The 21,751-nt window shown below is 62.3% G+C and overlaps 1 protein-coding gene across 3 annotated transcripts; it reads right to left on the reverse strand.

The window, feature by feature from the left end:
• Positions 1-286: 286 nt before the first annotated feature.
• LOC104379371 (diacylglycerol kinase delta) lies at positions 287-20,726 on the reverse strand. 3 transcript variants are annotated; one of them, XM_086619666.1, is made up of 29 exons: positions 20,529-20,726; positions 11,778-11,888; positions 11,580-11,660; positions 11,244-11,348; positions 10,888-11,020; positions 10,589-10,695; positions 10,025-10,150; positions 9,779-9,881; positions 7,623-7,785; positions 7,430-7,538; positions 7,119-7,258; positions 6,895-6,976; positions 6,321-6,412; positions 5,971-6,070; positions 5,366-5,594; positions 4,954-5,052; positions 4,743-4,842; positions 4,188-4,295; positions 3,553-3,649; positions 3,362-3,469; positions 3,069-3,182; positions 2,761-2,895; positions 2,502-2,668; positions 2,235-2,352; positions 2,060-2,146; positions 1,832-1,948; positions 1,638-1,743; positions 972-1,102; positions 287-528 (listed from the first exon to the last, which is right to left on the reverse strand). In XM_086619666.1, the coding sequence occupies exons 1-29, from the start codon at positions 20,724-20,726 to the stop codon at positions 454-456; spliced, it is 3,441 nt and encodes a 1,146-aa protein (XP_086475792.1). In that variant the 3' UTR covers positions 287-453. The 3 variants fall into 3 exon arrangements, with proteins under 3 accessions (XP_086475792.1, XP_086475793.1, XP_086475795.1); XM_086619667.1 differs by having other exon boundaries at positions 10,888-11,038; XM_086619669.1 differs by having other exon boundaries at positions 11,235-11,348.
• Positions 20,727-21,751: the final 1,025 nt, after the last annotated feature.

A 21,751-nucleotide genomic window follows, 5' to 3' on the forward strand; every position in this document is an offset into this window, starting at 1 on the left:
GAGGGGCAAAGGCTGGAGGGGGCCAGGGTCCCTATCACCTTCCCCCCAACCTTTGCCTTCCCCTAAGTAATGACACAACACAAGAAGCAGCAATGAGTATCTTTTCTCCAAATATTTACACAGCTTAAATACCCACGTGAGGAACGGGGATCTTTGCTTGGATGCATGTACAGCAGCCCAAGCTTCTGTAGTGACCCTGCTGTGGGCTGAACTGGGGGTCATACCGCATTGCCTATGGGGGCTAGACCTCCACTTTAGTGTTTCTAGCCCCACAGGCTTGGGGAGAAGCAGCAGCTCCAGGGCCACTGGGGGACAAATGGACAAAGCAAGGCAAGCAGTGAGGGCTCCACACACATGGGGCATGAGGAGGACCTGGAGCCCCCCTGCCTGAGCCCTGGTCCCTGGGGGGGCAGCACCTAGCGCATGGGCTGGGCCACTACCCCGCTTGCCAGCCTAGGGTGGGTTGCTGAGCTCCTTAATGGCCTGGAGGATTCTCTTCATGTGGCCCACTTTGGTGATCCCCAGGTCCTGCAGGAAAGAGAATGGGGAGCTGATGTGCTTCTAGGGGGCCAGCCCTTGGCTCTTGCTGGCAGGGAACCCATGGGGCAGAGGACAAGGCTGCAAAGCCCAGCTACTCCTGCCAGAGCATGGTCCTTGCTAAGAGCCCTCAGTCCTCTTGCAAGCGTGTCTCCATGCCTGGGTGCAGGACAGGGTATGGTGCTGTTGATCCTGCTTTGGGCAGGCATACGGAGCCTTGCAAGCTGGGAGCCAGGGCCAACCGCCTCCCCAGCTTCCAGCCCCTGCGTGCAAACTAAGCAAGCGGTGCAAGCTCAGCCCTGTGGGGCTAGGGCCAGGCACAGGGTCAGCACCTGCCTTTCCCTCCTACCATGAGGGATGAGGAGAGGAGGGATGGAGGACACTGTGCTTCCCAGGGTGGGGGGGTCCCTCAGGGGGCACAAAGGGGTTTGTACCTTCAGGTCTCTCCTCTCCAGCAGGATCAACTCAGAGCCCTGGATGTCATGCCGGACAAAAATGTCTCTGTACTCCCCTAAACCGAGTGCTTCCAGCCAAGCTGCCACTTCCTCGGAGCCCCACTTGTCTGCTAGCAGGGAGGAAAACCACAGAGGTGGACTGGGTCCTCCTGGAGGCAGCCGGACGTGGCAGGCAGGCAGCAGGCAGAGGAGGGCAGCGATGGTAGCAGGCTGCAACCAGCATCCCCTTCCCACCCCCCAGCTCTGGCAGGGCCAGAGGCCACAACAGGCTCAGGCTGGAGAGGTTTCCTCTCCTTAGCTTACTTACAGAGCATCCGGGCTTCTTCCCCTCGACAAGACCCCCAGCCCTGGGGCAGGGACTTACCCGAAGGACTGAGCTGTACCATAGCCCCTTCTCCCTTTGCAGTGGTGGTGGAATTACAGAGCTGGGGAGCTCTGCATGTTTGTTAGCAGAAAAATTAAGCTCTTAAGGGGCTGTTGGTGAAAAAGATGACATTCCCAGGCAGCCAGGACATGACCTGTCCCCCTCCCAGAGCGTCCCTCTGCAGCATGCACAGGACAGGAGCCACTAAACTGGTCAGTGTGGGGGGCTTCCTGCCATGTGGGTTATGCCTATCTCCCTCCCTGGCATGCCACCTGCTTTACCTGGGAGCATGCTGTTGGTCTTCTGCTTTTGCACCTTGTCCTTCCTGGGCTTGGGGATGTTGAGGCGAAGCTTGAAGCTGCCCTTGTTGGTGCTGCTGGCGCTTTCCTGCAAGAAGCCATGGTGAGTGGGGTGCTGCAGTCCCCCCAGGGTCAGCTGATGGGCTATGACACCACTCCAGTCCCTGTGCACCCACTTCCTCAGCAGGGTGGGCGATGGGCCCCAGCCAGTGGATGTCCAGCAGCCGCTGCAGCTCCTGGCCCAGCACACTCAGGGGGCCATGCAGTGCCTCCTCCTCCTGGGGCGAGTCCAGCTGTTGGGGACAGGGACAATCCCCAGCCCTGCTGCCACCCCCAGAGGTGCCAGCTGAGGGCATGGGTCCCTCTGTTGAAGAGCTTGGGGGGCTCTCTGGCCCCCCACTCACCGCCTTCCCTTCCAGGAATGCCCTGGTCTCAGTGTACAGCTCCTTGATGCTGAGCACCACCTCCACAGCCACATTCCTGCTGAGAAACTGGGAGGCAGGGAAGGGTGACCCCCTGAGCAGCAGGGCCCTCAGGCAGCTGGGTGAAGGATGCCCTGTGCCCCAAGCCCTTGCTCACCTCTGAGGTGCCAGTGGCTTTGTTGGAGAGGACTTCGCTCAGCGCCAAGGAGCTGGTGTTGACAGCGTGCGCCAGCTCCTGCTCCACGGCTTTGTGAGCTTTGGCTGCCTCATGGATCCTGTGGGCAAGGGGAGCTGGAACTGCCAGGGCTCCCCTGGGCTGGACATGCAGCACAGGACTAGGAGACCCCTGTAGCTCTAAGTGGCCGCAGTGGAGCTCCCCCCCCCGCCTTCCGTGCCCACCACATCCCCTGTCCTGCAGCCTGACCTGGCGATGAGGGTCTCGGCAACCCGCGAGACCTGCTGCAAGAGGCTGCTCTCCTCCTCTGTCAGGTACTCCATGGACTGCTGGGAGCTAAGCCGTGGCCGGGCGGCTGCTCGATAGCTCTCCCCCTTCTGCTTGTCCTCCCAGGACTTGAGGGTGCTTTCAAACGCCTGCGGGGATGGAGATGGCCCCCTTCAGCCTGTCACACCTCCCCATGCCCCAGCACAGCCTCAGTGTGTGGGCTGTGCAGCCCTGAGCTCACCCGGTCCCTTGTAAGCATCTGGGCTCGGTTCTTGTGCTGGATCTTGATGATGCCAGGTGGCTGGATCCAGGCTTCTCCATCCACCTGCACGGGGACACCCTCATCCCCCCGGATGGTGATCTTCACTACACGGCACTATGGGGCAGACAGCCTGGGGTTGGCATCACAGCTGGCCAGTGGCTTCAGCTGCTGTGCTGGGGCTGAAAAGTCTCCCAGTGCCAGTCAGGTGCCCAGCAGAGCTGCACTGCCACAGGCTCTGCTGGTGCCCCAACAGCTTTCTGGCACCATGCAGGGTCCCTTGCCCATACCTGTGCGATGCGGTGATGCTGGAGGTTGATGACCCGTGACACAGCCATCTGGATGCTGCCGAAGACAGCCACCACCTCCAGTTTCTTGTCATCGAAGGATGGAGCCCCGAAGTTCTGTAGAAGACCAGTACAAGTGAGACCTCCAAACCAGGCTCATTTTGTGATCCAACTTTTCCTCCCGTGTGTACCCAAGGCAGGGATACCCTTGACACTTGCCCAAGGGCTCCCAGTTTCCCTGGGACCATGGGAAGGAGGTTGTGCCCCCCTTTCCACCCCGTGGTGCTGGCACTCACATTATCCTCCTTGGTGCCTCCCCAGAAGTTGATGCCCCCAGCGTAGCTGGGGATGTTGAGGACAGCAATGCCCTGCAGGCTGGGCAGCGAGATGGGCACCCCATCACACTGCAAGAGAGAGCTGAGCCTGGGGGGGGGGGTCACCACACCAGTGCCCCCTCACCCCATTCCTGTTCCCACTGGCCCCGTACCTCCAGCTGCACCCGCTGCTCTAGGTTCTTGTAGGTACGCTGCAGCAGCTCCTTTGTGCCCAGCACCCCGTACCACATCATGTTCTTGGTGCGGCTGCTGCAGGGTGAAGCAGGCTGGGTGAGATGGGCTGAGGGCTCCCTGCTGCCTGCCACAGGCTCTGCGTCCTCCTGGGGCACTGGGCCAGGCCACTGGCCCTGCGCCTGCCTCAGTTGCCTCCTCCCAGAACAGCGGGGCTGCCCACTGGCTCCTGGGAGATGCGGGCTGCAGCATGTGGCACCCAGACATGCACCCTTCCACGTCGGCACAGCAATGCCTCCTCTGTCCAGATACGGAGTGTGTAAATCCCACCAATCCCTCCTGTGCCCGTTCACACACCTGGGGGGCATTGGCAGCCAGAGCCTCACAGCAGCTCTCGCCCTTCCTGGGGGCATTTGCAATCTGCTGTGCACCCAGGGGTGCTCACCCCAGCATTGTGGCACTGGGAGCAGGTGGAAAACCTGCTGCAGAAAGTTACAGCAGCCCCAAGCTGACCCCATGGTTCCCAGCATCCTGATGGTCACTACTGGTGCAGGCGTTGGAGAGCTGGGGAAGAATACAAGTTTTTCCTGGGGGAATATGGGAGGTTTCAGCCAACCTGCACTTCTTTGGGTGCTCATCCCGCTTGTTGTTGAACTCCAGAGAGATCTTCGCATCCAGGCCAATGCCAAAGTAGTTATTCATGACGCATTTCTCTGAGAAGTGCCTGAAAGCAACAGACAGGGCAGGTGGGTTGGGAGGCAGCTGCAGATGGGCAGCTGCTAGGCTGGCATCGGGGACAGGGCAGAAAACCCCTTGGAGCTGCAGTGTGAGCTCCCAGGCGTCTGGCATTGGGAAGCCTGACCCGAGCCAGCAGGGATGGCTGGAGCTGCCTCACTCTCCACGGTGGAACAACCATGGCACACCCAGGACCTGCCTGCACTGGGCAGTGGCAAGGATCCCCAAGCTCCCAGCAAGAGATCCTGCATTGGGCACATGCAGGCTTCCCCAGCACAGGCACCAATAGGCCAGGGAGGGCTGAGCACCAGGGATGCCACGCTGGCAGAGGATGCCCCAACAGTCATCTCCAAGAGGCAGTGTGGTCCAGCTCTGCTCTCTCTCCCTGATGGGCAGTAAGGGCAGAGGCCCAGGGTGGGCAGGACCCCAGACTCACAGGGCCCTGGAGTCTTCGGGAAACTGCAAGCTGCCGAAGGTGTCTGGACGATCCAGGATGATGGAGGAAGATGCAGAGGTCACTGTCTCCCGCCGGGAACCTGGCCGGGGGAAGAGGACACAGCTGCTGAACTGTCTCTTTACCTTGAGCCCATCCCATAGCTCAGCTCCATGGTCCCCCCAAAAAGCCATATGCCCCATTGGCATCTTACTGAGCCTCTCCTCCTCCTTGCTAAGCTCCTCTGAGCTGTCCTTGCTGGGGCCTGTGCTGCCCCGGTAGGCTTGGGTCTGCTTGTTCTGCTCGTCCACAGCTGGGTGCAAAAATGGCATGACAGCAAGTTCCGGGCAGCTCCATGGCCCTGTGCCCCCTCCCCAGGTCAGCCCTGTGAGCTTGTGCCAGGCAGGGCCCAGGTTGGCACCTCTGCCCTGCACTGGGGACCTCCCTCAGCCACACCAAGTATCAGAGAAGGGCTGATGCCCCTGGATTGCACAGCACTGCTGTGACCCCAAAGACTCAGATAGGGAAACCGAGGCACAGGTCCAGCATCATCCTGCAGCAGCTCCGCAGCCCGTTCCAGGCTGCTGCAGTGCCACACAAGCCACCAGACCCCACCACCCCCTCACCTTTCTCTGCCTGCTCAATGATTTGCCGCAGGGCTTTCTTCAGGCTGTTCGCCCGCAGCATGAGCTGCTCCTTGGATTTGAAGATGCGAGGCACAGGGCTGGGGTTGAAGCTGCCGCCTTTCTCCTGGTCCTTGGTGTCAGCGGGGGTGGCCTCGGGGACCACAATGGCCTGAGCCTCCTCATTCAGCTCCCGGACCAGTGAGTCCAGCTTCTCATTCAGCATAGCACACTGTGGGACGTCCACCACGCTCAGCACCCTGGCACAAGCCCCTGCCCACCACTGGTGCTGGGTGCTTCCCTCGGCACCCTACACTTGCCTGGGCACACATAGTGCCTGGGCATCCCGAGTGAAAGAGCACCCCATCTTTGCCCAGACACTCCATGCTTGACTGGGAACCCCCTGTGCCTAGACACTCGATGCTTGCCTGGGCACCCAAAGTGTCTTGGTACCCCATGCTTGCCAGGACATCCTGCGTGCCTGAGCACCCCAAGCGCACCTGGATGCATGCACAGCAAGGGCACAGGCCACCGCAGCAGCCCCTGCCAGCCCCTCCACTGCCTGGGGGCTGTGCCACCCAGCACGCTCCAGCTCTCCGGCAACCCACCTTCCGAGCCATCAGCTCGGCCTCCTGTTTGTTCTCCGTTGCCCTCTTGTAAGCCCGGCCAACTTCGGCCACAAAGTCATTGACGGTGCCGCAGAGGAACCTGCCGAGGGAAGCAGCAGGTGGGTGGAGAGGGGCACGTCATGGCCAGTGGGCACAGATGCCAGACTGGGGGGGCTGCTGCGATAACATCCCCCTGCGCTGGAGGGGCAGTGCTGGGGTTATCTGCTGGTCACCAGCACTGCTGGCAGCTGCTGGTGGACAGACAGGGGACAGCCTGGGCTGGGGCCGGGGAGCAGCACCCCTGGGGACCAGCCCAGCTCTGTCACTCCCATTGCCAGCCCTCTCCTTACTTTGCAGATGAGATCACCACTGAGTGCTTGTCCGACTCCAGGATCTTGGTCAGGTGGAAGGCAACAGAGTCAGCGTAGTGAGAGATCTGGGCCTGTGGTGGGGACAGAGGAGGACAGCCAGAGCTGTGACACTCTGCCAGGTGCCCCAGTCCACAACGGAGCCTTGCCCGGCCAGCCCTGGAACAGGGATGAACAGTCCTCTTCGCCCACCCCCCAGCCCCAAGGGCAGCTGTGCCCATGCCACCACGCAGAGGGAATGCTCAGCCACAGCGAGAGAAATTGAGGCAAGGGGTTGAGGGGGAGCACAGAGAAGAGTCCAAAACAGCCGGCTGGTAGCAGGTCAGCTCCACCTCATGCCCCTGCCTGCTCCCAAGAGCACCTGCCAGACCCATTTCATTGCACGACGCCAGCTGCCAGCCCCCCTCACTGCCCAGTCCCTGGGCACCCCAGCATGACCTTTCCCTGTGCAATCCCAACCTGCGTGTGCCCGAATCGGCTGATGGGGTGAACAGGGACCTGCTCCCCCCAGCCTGCCCTCCTCCATCTCAAGCCCTTGGTCCCCAGCTGTGCCCACCTGGATGTTGGAGTCCTCGTTCTCCTCCTCCTTCAGGGCAGGAGGGGACTGCTTGGGGGACTCGTAGGTCAGCACGCTCCACCTGCCAAGCGGAGACCACAGCTGTCTGCCACCTCCTGGCACCCCGGCACAGGGACATGTGGGCAGGGGATGAGGACAGGCTGCCTGACAGGTGTCGCGGTGGCGTGAGGAGCAGAGAAGCACATGCCCTGTATCATGCTCACCGGTCCAGCATCTTGGTGGTGGCCCTTTCCAGCTTCTCCAGGATCTGCAGCAGCTGAGTGTCATCGTCGCACAGGCTGCCCCAGCCCAGCACCCGCGCCAGGTCATTGCCAGTCCCCAGGGGCAGGACGCCCAGCTGGCACTGTGGGAGATGGACAGGACAGAGGACTCAGAGCAGTCCTCAAGGGCACCCGCAGCACCGTGCCCATTGCTTGCAGCACCCCAGGGCACGTGGGGGGCTCCCAGCTGCAGCAGACGTCAGTGCTGGGGATGGTGCCAGCCCATGTCGGCAATGCCAGGAACTCCCGCTCACTTGCTTGTGGAGACCAAGGGTGTCAATCTCAGAAAGCACCCAGCCCACGCTGCCATCCCCCCCACAGACCAGGATCCGGAAGGTGGAGAACTTCTGGAAGAGACGCAGCCTGGACAGGGGGCAGGAGAGAGGGGTCGGGGGCTGTGCCAGGTGTGGGCCAGGACCCTGCTGGGGCTCCCAGCCCAGCGCTTACCCCAGGTGTGGGCCCCCATTCATGAGGTCGAAGACTTGGGCAGGGTTGAGGAACTGCTTGAACTTGCGCAGAAACTTGACGCCCTGGTTGTCCCCACTCTTGGAGTTGACGAAGGCCAGGAGAGGGCTGGAGCAGGTTGAGGGGCAGGTGGCTTTCCAGAAACCTGTGGCGAGCCCAAATGCGTGAGCCCTCAGCCGTGGCTCCCAACCCCCACGGAAACCAATGGAGACATCTTGGGTGAGCAGAGGCCACATGGACACCCGGACTGTGCTGTGCCTGACCCACAGGGTGCTGGGGCTGGACAGGAGGGACAGTGATCAGGACACCCAGGGGATGATCAGGGGGCGTAGGGAGAGTAAGAGATGGCAGTGGGGATGGGAATGAGGATGAGGTGGGATGGGATAGGGACAGGCAAGGCTAGCATCAGGGCAGATCCAAGTTAGGTTCCTGCTGCATCGCTGTTCCTGCAGGCACAAAGTGTGTCACAGAGCTGACCCATGTCCCCAGCCTGCCGCTCCAAAGGGGGCAGCAGCGGTGGGCGCACAGGAGGGTCAGTTCCTCACTGTGCCAACAGCCCAGCTGGGTCTGACCCAGCCAAACCGCACTGGAATGGGGCACACTCCCACCTGGGGTCCTCCGAGGGGTGACACTGGCAGCCAGTGTGACTGCAGGGAACCAGCGCAGCCTCAGGGGGCTGTACTGTCACCCCCAGCTCTGCTACCTGCTCCTACCAGGGCTCTGGTGGGGTGCGTGCGAATGACGCAGAAGCCTCGGGAGGCTTGGCAGCCAGCACCATGCTTCTAAAGAAACAAGATGGGGAACGAAATGTGCCCAAGGCAGAGGAGGATCGATAGCTGGCCCAGAGCCCACACCCGCCTCGGGCACATCGTGGCCACCACGGGCCGGTGCCTGCTGGCTCCTTCCCTTGGCAGACCCAGCGATGCTGCAGCAGGGAAAGCATCAGCCCTCACTGCCGCTGACACCGGCCCTGCAGCCATTGCACCCAGAGCCCCACAGGGTCCAACCAGGAGCCCCAGTGCCTCCACCACACGCGAAGCAACATCCCCACAGCCCACTGCCGCCCAGCCCTGGGAATCACTCAGTCCCTGTTCCCAACGTGGCTGAGCAGAGTAGATCAGCAAAGCAAAGCATCAGGGGCTGCTGAGTCAGAGCGTGGGCTGCCACAGAAGAGCCCGCTGTCAGCGGCACCCATATGCCGGCAGGGGGACCGCATAGGAGGAGGAGGGGGCCGAGGCCCCACTAGTCTGCGTGCTGCGGGAACAGAGCCAGTTGGGCTCAGCAGCAATCTCGGCTGCCAGCCTCACCGCCATGCTGGCCTCAGCTGACTGCGCTGCCGTGAGAGGGGCAGGGCAGAGATGGCACTGGAGAGCCAGCCACGAGCAGCCATGGCTCTGAAGCCAGAGAAGCCGCGTGATGGTTACCCTGACAGCATCCCGATGAGTAACGAGAAGCAGATGAGCCACCGGCTGAGCTGAGCAGTGGAAATCATTAAAGAACGAGGAAAGAAATATACGGAGGAGAAGAACAGATTTTGCTTGGCAGAGGCCAGCTGGGCCCCTCCGGAGAGAGTGAAGGAGGCAGCGGGGGGGCGGGGGGTCTCCCTGGGCCACACACTGCTTCTCTCCCAAGCACCCCGCAGTCACCCACACCAGGGGAAAGCTGTGCTCTGCACTACCAAAAAAAACAGCTGAAGCTCAGACACTGAGAAATAACCCAAGCAAGGGCTTCATTCTGCCCTGCAAGGTGACGAACCATCAGGGTGCAACGGAGGGCACCCCATGTGAGGGGCTCAGGGCTGCCCCCGCTGACCCCAGCACAGAGGGACCATGACCAGGGCCACCGTGAGAGGCAGCCTGGCAGGAGCAACTCAAGCCACAGACGGGGAAGAAGTGTCACTCCGAAGCACGGCACCGTCACAGCCCTGGGGCCGAGCACAAGCCAACAAGCAGTCTTCAATCAAAGGTGTGGCAGGGAGGGGTGTTGACTCTGGAGCCTACTGATGGTGGTGTTCCTGCTGCCCCACAGGAAAGCAGGCACAGTGCCAGAAGTCAGAGCATGCAGAGGAGTTCAGAATCCTGTCCCAAACAGCCTGTCCCCACCACCCGCAGTCCAGCCCTGTCCCCTCCATGACTCACCATCCGAATCGATGCTGTTCAAGGCGGTTGGTGGGATGATGGACACTTTGTACTGGCCCAGGGGGCACCTCTTGCCAAAGAGCTCTTTGCAGGCACTGTGAACCTGGGGACACAGGGACACGTGCATAAGCAGAACTAAGGGATGCAGCACCAAGGCCCTTAGCCTCCATATCCCCAGCAATACACCCCGGAGGGGCAGTGCTGTCTGTGCCATGGAGAGGGGAACGAAGACGGACACATCCTTACGATGGCCTTGCACCAGAGACATCGCCAGTCCTGCAGCCTCCGGACGCTGCCACAGGTCCGGTCGCAGACGGCACAGCGCGCACTGACAGGCAGGTTCCCCTCCAGCCACTGGTGAGGCATGGCCACCTGCGGAGAGGGGCGGTCGCCAACAGCACCTCTGCCACCCCGTGCGCTTGAAGGCCAGTGACACAGGCCGCCCTCTTCCCCAGGCACCGGGGAAGAGGTGGGCATGGGCATGGGACGATGCCCCACAGCAGGGCAAGGCAGCCCTGGGACCCCTCCCGTGTCCCCTCGCCGCTGCCTGCCTAGCCCCTCGCAGTGACAAGGACACAGGGCAGGGCGTGGGTGTCCCCAGCAAACGCGTAGGGGTGGCCTCACTGGCAGAGCAATAAGGGATCCCGATGCCGGGTGGCAGAGGAGGTGTCCCCAGGCCGTGTCCCCGAGGACCCAAGCCCAGAGGCCACGCAGCGCGGGCGACAGCCAGGTGCCAGGGTCGCCCTGCAAGGCCAGCCCTGCGGATGCCTCCGTCCGGCCAGGGGCCTCCACGGCGCCTCCCCTGCTTACCCCGTCCTCGTCCTCGATGATTTCGGAGCCGATGGAGGCCAGAGTTGTCCACTTGCAGTTGTTGGTGGCTCTGACGGCGCAGCGCTTGTGTGCCTTGAACTTGCAGACTGTGTGGGGGACGTGGGTGAGAAGCAGGGACGGTCCCCGCTGGACGCGCGGTCCCAGTCCTCAGCCTCTCCGCGTCCGGTGACACTGCCATCTGGCATCCCTCCACATCCCTCTGCTTCAAGCCAACCTCCAACAGGGTCCTCTGCCCCAGAGGCGGCCTCAGCCCCCTCCAGCAGGACCCCAGCGCTGACCTTCGCAGGAGAGGCCGTGGGAGGTGACCCCCGGGAGGGCTTCGCGGCACACGTTGCAGAAGGTGGGGCGGGCGTGGGAGCAGGCGTACCAGTTGTGCATGCCCGAGAAGTGCTCCATGTTGAACTGCGTGGCCTGCCAGGGGACACGGCCCTGCCCCGTCACTCCTGGGACCCCCACCCGGCACTCCCTCCCTCCGAGCCCCTCAGAGTCCCCCCCAGCCCCACTCCCAGCTCCCAGCCTCCCCGTGGGGCTGCTCCAAGGGTAGCAGCTCCTGCCTGGCAGCCAAAGGCACCCCTGGCTCCGGAGGGGTGCCCGCTCACAGACGAGCGCCCACGCAGTCCCCTGCCCACATCACCTCATGGATCTCCCACTTCTGGACAGATTTCAGAGCACTGATCCAGTCCTCCATCTCCTTCCGGTTCTCCGCACATAGGATGAGCTTCCGGAACGGTGTGATCACCTGCAGCAGCCACACTGTCCCGAGTCCCCTGGCAATGCCACCCCGCGGCCAGCCAGCCCCCAGGAGCACAGTCCCTGGCAGCCCCCGGCACGCTGCCCGGGTGCCACCTCCAGCAGCACGAGGCCAGGCTGCCACGCGCCCACGGCTCCGCGAGGCAGGGGGTGTCTGCAGGGCCGACCCGCGAGGTGCTGAGGTGGAGGGGCACAGCAATCGGCCCTGCACCTCCCTCACCGTGAAACTGTTGTTGATGTTCTTGGTGCTGGTCTCCGCCACGCTGGCGTCAGACAGGTCCACCTCATCGAAGATCAGGGACTGCAAAGGAGAAACCAGAGCCCCCGTCCGCCCGGCACGGGTCTCAGCCCCCTCCCCAGGCTTGCAGGCTCAAGCCTCCCCAGACGAGTGTGCTGGAGGTCCGCCCTCCCAGCCTACCTTGGCATCTTTGGCGTAATAGAGCGTCCTGCCCCGCAGCTTGAAGTATCGCCTTTTCCACCTCTGGAAGGAGCTTGTCTGCTTCAGCAACAGCCCCTCCTTCACGCTCTTCTGCAGAGACCTCAGAGTCGTGAGCTCCCACGGCCCCCAGGACCCCCAAAGCCACCCTCCTCTCTGGTGATGCTGGGCCCTGGGTCCCCAGGAGCTAAGCAGTGCCCAGAGCAGTGGGGTTCACACTGTGCTGATGTTGCAAGGTAAATGATGTCCATCGCCCGCCATACCCCAGGCACCGGGAACTTCATGTGATCAGGGGAATGCCACTGGGCACTGCAGTGCTGCCAGCTGGAGGTCTCCAGCAGCACAGAGCCACCACTGCTGGTCACCTCCTCCCCATGCCCAGAGCAGTGCCCAGGAGGGTCTCGACCTGCTGCAGCTCCCTGGTAGCCAAGGGCAGAGCTGGGGCCAGAAGATCTTTCCTGGAGGGGACACCGCTGCCCCAGGGCCACCAGGACTGCATCTTGGAGGTGGCATTACCTGGGCATCGCAGCCCCAGCCACTTTGCTGGGCTGAGGACCAGACTGCAGAGATGTGGTTATCCCTGCCTAGCCCCCCCTGTGGGCTGCCCTCAACCCCTAGGGCACAACCCGGGGCCAAGGGCAGCCCACAGTGGGCAAAGCATCCCTCCACAGCACAGCACATGCAGCCCTGCCGCCTGTCCTCTGCCCTCCCCAATCTGCAGCACCTGCCAATATTTACCCTCCTCGCAGCAGTGTTTACAAGGCTCAATTAATTAGTGTTTGCAACACGGCTAAGAGCCTGTGCCGAGCGGGGTGGCAGAGATGCTCTGGCACTGCCTATTCTTTGATTGTATCTTCTTTAAACACCGCCGGCAGCCCCATTCAGCTGCTCCTCTGCAATTAGCCGCAACAGCGGTTGTATCAGATCCCGGCACACGACGACAAGGCACATTTAACGGCGAATTAGCACCAGGCACCGAGGGCATCGGAGAGAACCGCGGCCCCAGGGCTCTGCACTCCTGTGCCCAGCCTGCATGCTGCAAGAGGCGGCACCCGGGCACCTGCCAGCCTGCAAACACTCTGGCCTCAGCATTAACACACTGCCCCTGGCACCAAACAAGATGGCCAGAGCACCAGGAGTGGCACACGCCTCCAAGGTCACAAAGAAACCAAAACTCCACCTGGGATGGTCCCCAAGCCCGAACTCCCCAAAATGCCCGACCCCTCGCCAAGCCCCCCCACCTCCACCATGACACTGACTGGAGTTTTATGACACCTGCAGTGCCATGGCTATGGGAGGACGTGCCTCAGTTTCCCCCCAGTACAAACTAACTAATCACCAACATCCCAGTGTGGGGCAGCAAAGGTGGTGCAGAGAAGCTTGGGGGGCACCTCTCTCCATGTCCACCCTTGGGTGCTTCACAAAACACATCCAGGTTGCCCCAGGCATAGCAGTAAAGCCCAAGCCCTCTGCCCTGCCCTGCACAGCATCTTGCCACTCAACCTCTTATGTCTGAGGCTGCCCATCCAGGCTCCATCACCCTCAGCACTGACATGATGAGGCACAGGTTTACTCAGTACCAGTGTTGCCAGTGTGGGGCCGGCCGGCCAGCCCCTTCCCTGGGGAAAAAGAGGCAGGTTCACTAACCGAAACGAGTCATGGAGCCTGGCCACACCACACTGCCTGGGCAAGGCACACGAGTCACTCTGCCTGGGGTACCAGAGGGCTGGTTTAGGGTCTCACTGGGGTGAGCCACCCACATGCCCCTGATTTTTTTGTCCGCGGGTCTCAGCCAGGAGCACCTGGTGCTGCCTTGTGCTGGGAGCAGCTCCCCAGTGGTTCAGCAGTTCTGGACCTCTGCTTTTGGCTCTAGGGACAGAAGGAGACCTGGGAAGCACCTGATAGCCAACGCCACCAGTAGACCTGGCCACGTGGTGGGAAGCCGCGCTGCAGCAGGCAGCATCGAGCAAGCCTGCTGTTTCCCCTTTGCAAACAGGAAAGGGGTGGGGAGGGCAAAGGCCAGCACTTGGGGTGAGCAGTGGGCAGGACATGCCAGGGTGGCATTGCCCCTGCTGCACTGGCTTCCTTGCAGCCCCAGCCAGGGCTCCCGGGTCACCACAATAACACAATCCCTTATAGCGAGCGGGCATTAGGCGCCCTATAGCTCCCAGGAGCAGAAGCCAGAGCTGTGCACCTGCAGCACAGGGTAGGGGCTGCCTCTTCCTCATGGAGAACTTTCGGGGACACTGACAGCCCCCCAGCCATGACAATGGGAGCTCTGCGCTGGCCACTGCACAGCCCCCAGCATGGGGTGCCACCCACACTCCAAAACAAGCCCCAGCCCCTCCACTCACCCCAACTGTTGGTGCGCTCCAGCCAGCGCTGCAGAGAGCCACAGCAAAGCCAACACTGGCTCCCTCCCAGCAACAAAGGCAGTGACGCGGCATGCCAATGCCCAGAGCGATGTGCAACCTGCCCGGCCACCAGCCCCAGGCCAGCTTGCCTCTGCGGGGCTCTGTTCCAGCCCTCCCCTGCCCCATCTCGGGGACCCTGCCTGCTCTCTCCAGCCCCAGGGGCTCAGCACCTTGTGTGATGTGTCCGGCACCAGCTGGGTCCCAGAGATGCAGGGTGCAGAGGAGAAGGCAAGAATGAAACCACAAACGGCCAGCCACCAGCAATGTGCCCCGCCAGGACCAGGCTGGTCCCCAGGGGCCATCGCACCCCATGGGGGTATGGCTGTGTGCTTGGCACAGGCACGGGGGCTTGAAGCACGGGCAGGGGGAGCTCACCTCCCTCTGGGACTGCACACCAGCAGGGCTTCGTCCAGGCCAGGGTGCACCCTGAAACACTGGCTCTTCCCTCAGCCTTAGGGCAGAGCCCTGGGATGCTGCTCTGAACCCTCACCCCACTCTGCCAGCTCTGCCACTGCCCTCCCCAGGAAGAAAGAGCCCATAATGCAGCCAGGTTTGACCACAGCTGGGGCAGGGGGTTTTCCTGCTGAGATCAGCTCAGACAGCGAAGAAGCTGCTGGGGAAGAGCCAGGAAGTCTGAGTTGCTTGGGAATGCTGGCACATATGGCTGGTGGGCACCACACTGGCTGCCCACCCAGCTTTCAGCCCTACATCGTTCCTGATGAGATCTGTTTGGTCCTGCGGCAACACAATGCCTCATCCAGGGAGGAGGAGAGGGGACCGAACACCCGCCAACACACCAACCTGCATTGCACCACCATCATCCCAGGCAGCCACCCTCCTCCAAACACAGCAGCTCGCCAGGCATGTGCCAGAGTCCAGTTGGGTCAGAGCTCATCCCCATCCCAAGCCAGCGAGTGCCGGGATGGCAGGGGAGAGCCAGCAGCCCTGCAAACAGCCCAGCCACGGGGCCGCCAGTGCTGCCGCATCTGCTGGGCACCCCGTGGCTGGAGTCAGTTGGAAACCCTTATCAGGCTTTGTGATATGGCAGAGCTCTTCCGGCACCGGGCAGCCAGAGGCTCGGTGCCTGGGGGCTGCCACAGTCCCACAGGCTCAACTGCATATGCACTCCCCGAGGATGCAGCCTACTGCTATTGCAGGACCCCAGATCCCCCTTCTCTGTCCTGTGGGGGATCCTTGAAAGGAGATTCCAGCACTAGTCCTGATGTGCCATTACATTTTGCCACAAGGCACCACTCAGGCAGTTGAAAGGGGACAGAGGATTAATGGGCAGTAGAGGAAAGAGGGAAGGAGCCCTTAGAAGAAGGGTGATTCCCCGTACACCTTATCCTTCAGCAGTCACAACCTTCAGCTGCTTTTTAGAAATGAGCTTATGCTTCCCTATCTACAGCCACATCAATTCCCGAGCATCCTGCACGCAGGATCCCACAACAGCCTGCCCATGTTGGTGCCCCTCTGCCCCTCGTGCCTGGGTACTGCCGGGCACCACCACAGCTGTCCCACCCTGCCCTACTCCTGATGGGTGAAAGCAGCGCTTGCATAATGGAAAATGCAAGCGGGGAGAGGGCAGTGCATCTGACAAACCTCACAAACATCCGGCTGGCGACAGCGGGGCTATCTTTACACCCCAGGCACGGGCTCGGCGAGCCCTGACTAACGAGAGCAAGCCTAGCCTGCCCTGCCCTGCTGCAGCCTCCTCCGCAGGGACGGTGCCAGGCAGCGTCCCTGTGCCCCGCAGCACAGTCCTACTGTGGGGGGTGACCCAGTGACTGTCTGGTCCCCTCGCCAGCCCCTGGCAGACCTCATGCTACTGGGCTGGAAGCAATGTGGAGCATAGCTAGGGTGGAGATGGGCTTTGGTGCCAGCTGGCCATGGCATGGCGGGAAGCTCTGGGATGGAGCCCAGGTGGGTTCACCTGGAGCTGCCCAGGATCATGAAGATACTCAATCTGTGGATTCTGAATATCTCCGCAGATGAAGACTCCACAGCCTCTCTGGGCAGCATTTGACCAATCTCACAGTAGAAAAAGCGTTTTCTTGTGTTCAGATGCAATTTCCTATTTTTTTTCACCTGCGCCCATTGTCCCATCAGTGGACACCACTGAAAATGGCCCGGTTTCCTTTTGCTGCACCCTCCCCTTCAAATATCTACCCACATCACTGAGGACCCCCTGGCCCCAGCCTCCCCTCCAGGCTGAACAGTCCCAGCTCTCTCAGCCCCTCCCTGTACAAGAGATGCTCCAGTCCCTCACCAGTGGCAAGCCAGGAGGATGCACTGCCCAGGAGCCATGCGCAGGAAGGAGGTTTCCAGGCCCGGCCCCAGCGACCCTGCCTTGATTTCCCTGTCTTTTGGCCAGGATCTGGCTCTCGCCAGGCAGCCTTCTCCACAGCCTACCAGGCCTTCTGCAACTGCCCCACAGGCACCGCACACCTCATCCCTGATCCTGTGGGGTGCCCAGTGCCTCCAGCAAGGGCCAGGAGCACTCGTCCCTGAGGGTACCAATAACCCCACTGACTTCCTGCAGGTGCCCAGCAGGATGCTGGAAGGTCTCCCAGCCCCACTGAGTGGCTGTGATGTACCCCAGTATCAGGAACTCAGGAACATGATCCCCCTTTTTAAATGCCAGACAAGTCATGCCCCTGCCCGCCATGGCCGCGCACATTGTGCCCATCCCGTGGGCAAAGCTCGTATCTCTGGCATACACCCCCTCTGTGCCTCCTTTGGTGCCTGCAGCCCCCCAGCTCTGGTGCAAGCACCCCAGGACCAGTCACTCACTGCAGCTCCTTGCAGCCGGAGCCAAACCAAGCAGAGCTGCCAGATTGCTCCCCACCTCTGCTCAGCTGCTGGGAGAGCCCATGCCAAGGCAGCGCCAGGAGCCAAGCACTTGGCCCAAGCAGGCAGGATGTGCCCCCTCACCCCTGTTTGCCAGCACCTCAAATGTCTTGATGCACCCCAGAGCCAGCACTCCCTCCCTCCTCGTTGCCCCTTCCCTCCATGCCCGACCCTAAGGGGACCAGTGCCAGGGTGCAGCACAGCATCCCCTGCCCGCTCTGCCCTTGCACTTCTGAAACCTGATGCAGGCAACCGGCAGCCCAGCTGCGGTAAGGAGGAGGAGGAGAGGGGGCGGCAGCAAGACCCCATCCATCCCAGGGCCGTTCAGATTCAGCCCGGCAGGGACACCTGCACCTGGCAGCGGTCTTTGTCACCAAGCACAATGGCCTCTACGCCTCCTCGACAAAGTCGGCACAAAGAGCCCCGCAGGGTGCCCGGCAATTGCAGCCTGGAGAAAGCCAAGCTGGGGGTGTGGAATGGGGAGGTGTGATTGATGAGGAGGTTTGAGGAGGGGATGGGGGAACAGGCATTGTGGCGGGGGTGCTGGGAATGGAGAGCAGAGATCAGGAAGGATTCAGCAGATCCCAAAACGATCCTCACCCGCTCCCGTCCCCACGGGGCTGGACAACACCCTGGCATGGGGGAAGCTGCTTGCTCCCATCACCAGGGACCAGGGTCCCCTCAGTCCATGTTGGTGGGCAGTGGGGTGGGGGATCTCAACCCTTCCCAGCTCCCCAACATGGCAGGCTCCTACAGACCCCTTGCAGCACCCCAACCACAACCGATGGCCAAAAAATAGGCCAGTTCACACCCACCCCGCTAACTCAGTTATCTCTCGGGAGCTGCAGCCCTGGCACTACACTCTCCCTCACTCATTAACCATGTGCTAATTAGATACCTGCCCCAGTCTTTGGGGTGCAGGCAATGGCTCACCCCCATCCCAAACCCACATGCGTGCACAGGGGTGTGGAAGCAGCTCAGAAAGGTGCCTGCCACGGCACGTATGCTGCCCGTCCCTTCGGTGGCAGCTGTGGCCACAGCTAGAGGGACAGCAGCACGCGTGCCATGGCATGGCTAGAGCCAGGGACAGCCCAACCTGGGTGGCAGCAGCAATCGCATCCCAAAATCCTCATCTCCACAGGGAAGAAAGGAGCCCATCCATCGAGGAGCCAGGCTAGCAAGCGTGGTCCTGCTCATCCAGACCAAGGCAAAAGAGTCCTCAGGGAAAACCCTGAACCCCAACACTGAAAGCACATAGATTTGGATAAGGATGCACACATGGCTTGCTCTCAGCCCCCTCCAGCACCAGCCCTGCCAGGCTCTCACCCCTCTCTCTTCCTCTTTCCCAGCTCCGCGGGCCATTAACCCAGCTGCGTCCTTTCTGCCTGCCCATCCATCACGCCGCCCGCTTCCCCTGGCACGCTGCGCAGCATCACCTCCTGCATGGCTAATTGCCAATGCTGGGCAGGATGCAGGCTGTGGCCGCAGCAGGCAGCGAGCTGGCAGCTCAACCTTTTCCCCTGCACAGCCTGTCAGCTGGCAAGGCTGGACCTGCTGATGGCACGGAGGAGCTTTGATGCCTGGGCTGGGGGCTCAGGGCGTGCTCGTGTCCCTGTGCTGCTACTGCAGGAGATGGGCACAGCCCAGCCATCCGCCCTTTTATTCCGTGTTTCCTGACATCGACGACTCCCTGTGATATCCCCCGTGCTCCACAGTATGGCAAACGCCTCCGGCATGGCCAACACTGAGTGGAAAACTTCATTGGCTGCTGCCGCCCCTCTGGGAGGGTGCTGAGGACTTGCACACAGTGCTAGGCATCCCTAGAACCCTACCCACCGGCCCGGCTTCCCACCGTGCCCCTCTTGCAGTACCCTGCACCCCGACACAGCCCACGGCACCCACCTGGTAGCCAGGTCAGAGTGGGCAGAGGAAGTGCCAGTCTGCTCCAAAGAAGGGGAAACTGAGGCACATTCCTTGAGCAGCCAGAGGGACTCAGCAAGACCCCTTCCCAGCACCACCTGCCCCGGAAACGTCTCCTGCCAAGTGGGAAAACCCCACAGTGCCAGGTTGGGAGCATGCGACTTCCGCACCCCCAGGCAAACGCCCTTTGCTCCCCTTGCGCCAGTGCACCAGGCTTGGCACAACAGTCAGGCCTGGGCCAGCGGGAGGGGAGCTCACCCCAGCCCCAAGAAGCCTTGAGCCACCACAGACCCAGCGCATCGCCTCACCCCAGCTGCCTCCCTCCGTGCCCGCGGCACCCAACGCCAGAGCCCAGGGGCAGTCCCCTGCTCTGCAACCGCATCCCCCCAGCCATGTTTTCTCTCTGTTCCGCCTCCCCGGGGCGGCACGGACACCAAATCCTGGCTGAGGGGTGGCTGAGGCCGGAAGCCGGCCGTGGGGCACCTCTGGCACAGCCCCAGGGCGGGGGTCCCCCCTGTGGCGCAGCAGCCCCCCACATGCTGCCGACACTGCAGGCACTGCCTTGACTCACACCACCACCTCCTCAGCGCAGCCAGGAGGTAGATGCAAAGGGACCACTCACCTGGCACATCACCCAGAGCATCCTCCCCGTGTCATGCCCAGATCCCCTCTCCCCACTCCCCACCTGGCCGTTCAGCCCAGGTTATTGCTCCCTGCACTTCAGGCAGGAGCTGCCTGGCATTTTCCCTGTCCCCACCTAGGACACCTATGGTCACCCACTCCTGTTGGGCCAGAAGGCACTGCACCTCGTATTTTTGTAGATCCTACCAAAATAGATTCCTCTGAGCAAGCTGCGCACACACGCACAAGCTGCTCTCACGCCAGCAGCTGGGAGGCAAAAGAGTGCCACGTCCAACCTCAAAGGTGTTCCCATCCACCCAGCAAACCACCACAGTGGACTGGATCTAGGGAAGGCAGTGGGAGCAGCGCCCACAGGGGAGCTGGCACAGCCGAATTAATCTGGGGCGCCGGGAAAGATGCCGGCTCCATTTTGCCACCCACCAGGCCCTACACGTGCACTGCCTGCAGCAGGGTGTGGGATCCCAGGAGCCTACAGCATCATGATGACCCTAAACCTCACCCCCAGAGCATCTGTGGAGCAGAAGCTTCCCGAAAGAGCCTCCTTTTCCCAGGGGCAGGTGGAGGGAACTCAAAGGATACAAACATGGGATGAAGGCAATTGGGGGTGAAGTCTGGGCATGGGAGAGACTCTGTCCCCAAAGGGTGGGGTAAAATCTGTGCTCCACAGCCCCACGGGACCAATGCTGACCCTGTCACCATAGGGTATGCACTTTCATATGTGCCCTTCCGCAGGCCATAGGGTGCCAGACCCCTCCTGGCACTGCCCCAGGCACTGGTTGGGTTGGGTCTACAAGCAGCAAGTGCCTGGCACTGATTTACACCCGGAGAGGGTGAAAAACACCTCCCATACTTGGCAGGGACCCCACACGCCAGCCAGCCCCTCACCCCACACCCCCGCGCCCCTGACCTTGCTCCTCATCTGCCCTGAGGTGGACACCTTCCGGATGAGCTTGTGGGAACTGTCCTCCTGCTCGCCCTCGCTGTCAGATGACTCCTCACCGGCCGCCTCGGGTGAGATGGGTGCCAGCTTGTCCGAGTCCAGGGATGACACCGATTCCCGGGTCTTCCTCAGGAACAGGTCCCCGGGCACCAGCTTCTCAGCCATCTTTCCACCCAGCTTGGCTCAGGGCTCCGCTGCCTCCTGTGACAGCCCTGGGAGGACAAAGACACACAGAAGTGGAGGAAGAGCACTGAAAGGGGGTGCACAGCCCCTCACCCTCTGTGGCTTGGCCAGCCGAGAGGTGTAATCCTGGAAATCAGGAGAGATCATGCTTCCTTGCCCAGGAACGTCGCTCAGGGTGGCTTCCTTGCAGGCAAAGTTTTCCTTCCTTGCCTTTTTCCCGTGCCCCAACTCTTCTTCATCCTGCCTGGCATCCCAACACCATCCGTGAAAGACTGCAGCCACCCAATGCCCTGGCACTGGGGTGCACCTCCCTTGCCACAGCCTACACCAGCGCCTCCTCTGATGCCCATCCCCAGGGTGCTGGGTTGCCCTCAGTGGCCGGGGGGGGGGGGGAAAAGAGGGGGGGGGGTGTCTCCATGAAAAATAGCAGCTGCCTCCCGCCATCCGCCTTGTTCTGGCAAGCGAGAAGGGCTGGGAGCATCTCCCGGCCCCGCGCTGGTGGGTCGCCAGTCCCAAGCAGGTGGCTGCGGGTGCGGTGGGATGGAGGGAGGGGGCGCGGGGCTCCCCGCATGTGGGAGAAGCCATCTCCTCACGGCATCCCTGCCCTCCCTGGGGGCTGCGGGCGGGCTAGGGGAGCACCTACCTGGGCGAGCGAGCCTGGCCAGGGGTGGTGGGTGGCACCCCACTGCGCTGTGCCCGGCCCCACGCGACTCCCGCGGGCCGACTCCACCGCCCCCCCCGCGGCTGCCGGCAAACGTGGTGCCGTCTCTCCGCGCAGCAGCAGCAGCAAGCGTTTCGAAGCGGGGGGGGTGGTCGGGGGAGGGAAGCGAGGGCACCGCAGCGTTGCCTTCCCCCCCCCCGCTCCCGGGCGCAGCCCCACCTCGCTGCGGGCCTCGCACTCCCCCTCCAACCTCGGGGCTACCGGGCGCCGGGTCTCTGCCAAGCATCCCGCAGCACGCCCGGGCGGGGGGAGGCGGAGCGCTCCCCCCGCCCCCGCTCCGCGCACA

Source organism: Tauraco erythrolophus, chromosome 13 (assembly GCF_009769465.1).
Source record: "Tauraco erythrolophus isolate bTauEry1 chromosome 13, bTauEry1.pri, whole genome shotgun sequence".
NCBI classification, from domain to species: Eukaryota; Metazoa; Chordata; class Aves; order Musophagiformes; family Musophagidae; genus Tauraco; species Tauraco erythrolophus.

What these genes read in the sequence shown, in the direction of transcription:
- LOC104379371 (XM_086619667.1), bottom strand. Translation starts at nt 20,726, where the DNA reads ATGGCTGAGAAGCTGGTGCCCGGGGACCTGTTCCTGAGGAAGACCCGG. An exon ending in ACATCAACAACAGTTTCACG is followed by an intron (nt 11,349 to 11,579) that starts GTGAGGGAGGTG and finishes TGGCTGCTGCAG; the next exon opens with GTGATCACACCGTTCCGGAA. An exon ending in CCGAGCTGATGGCTCGGAAG is followed by an intron (nt 5,595 to 5,970) that starts GTGGGTTGCCGG and finishes GACGTCCCACAG; the next exon opens with TGTGCTATGCTGAATGAGAA.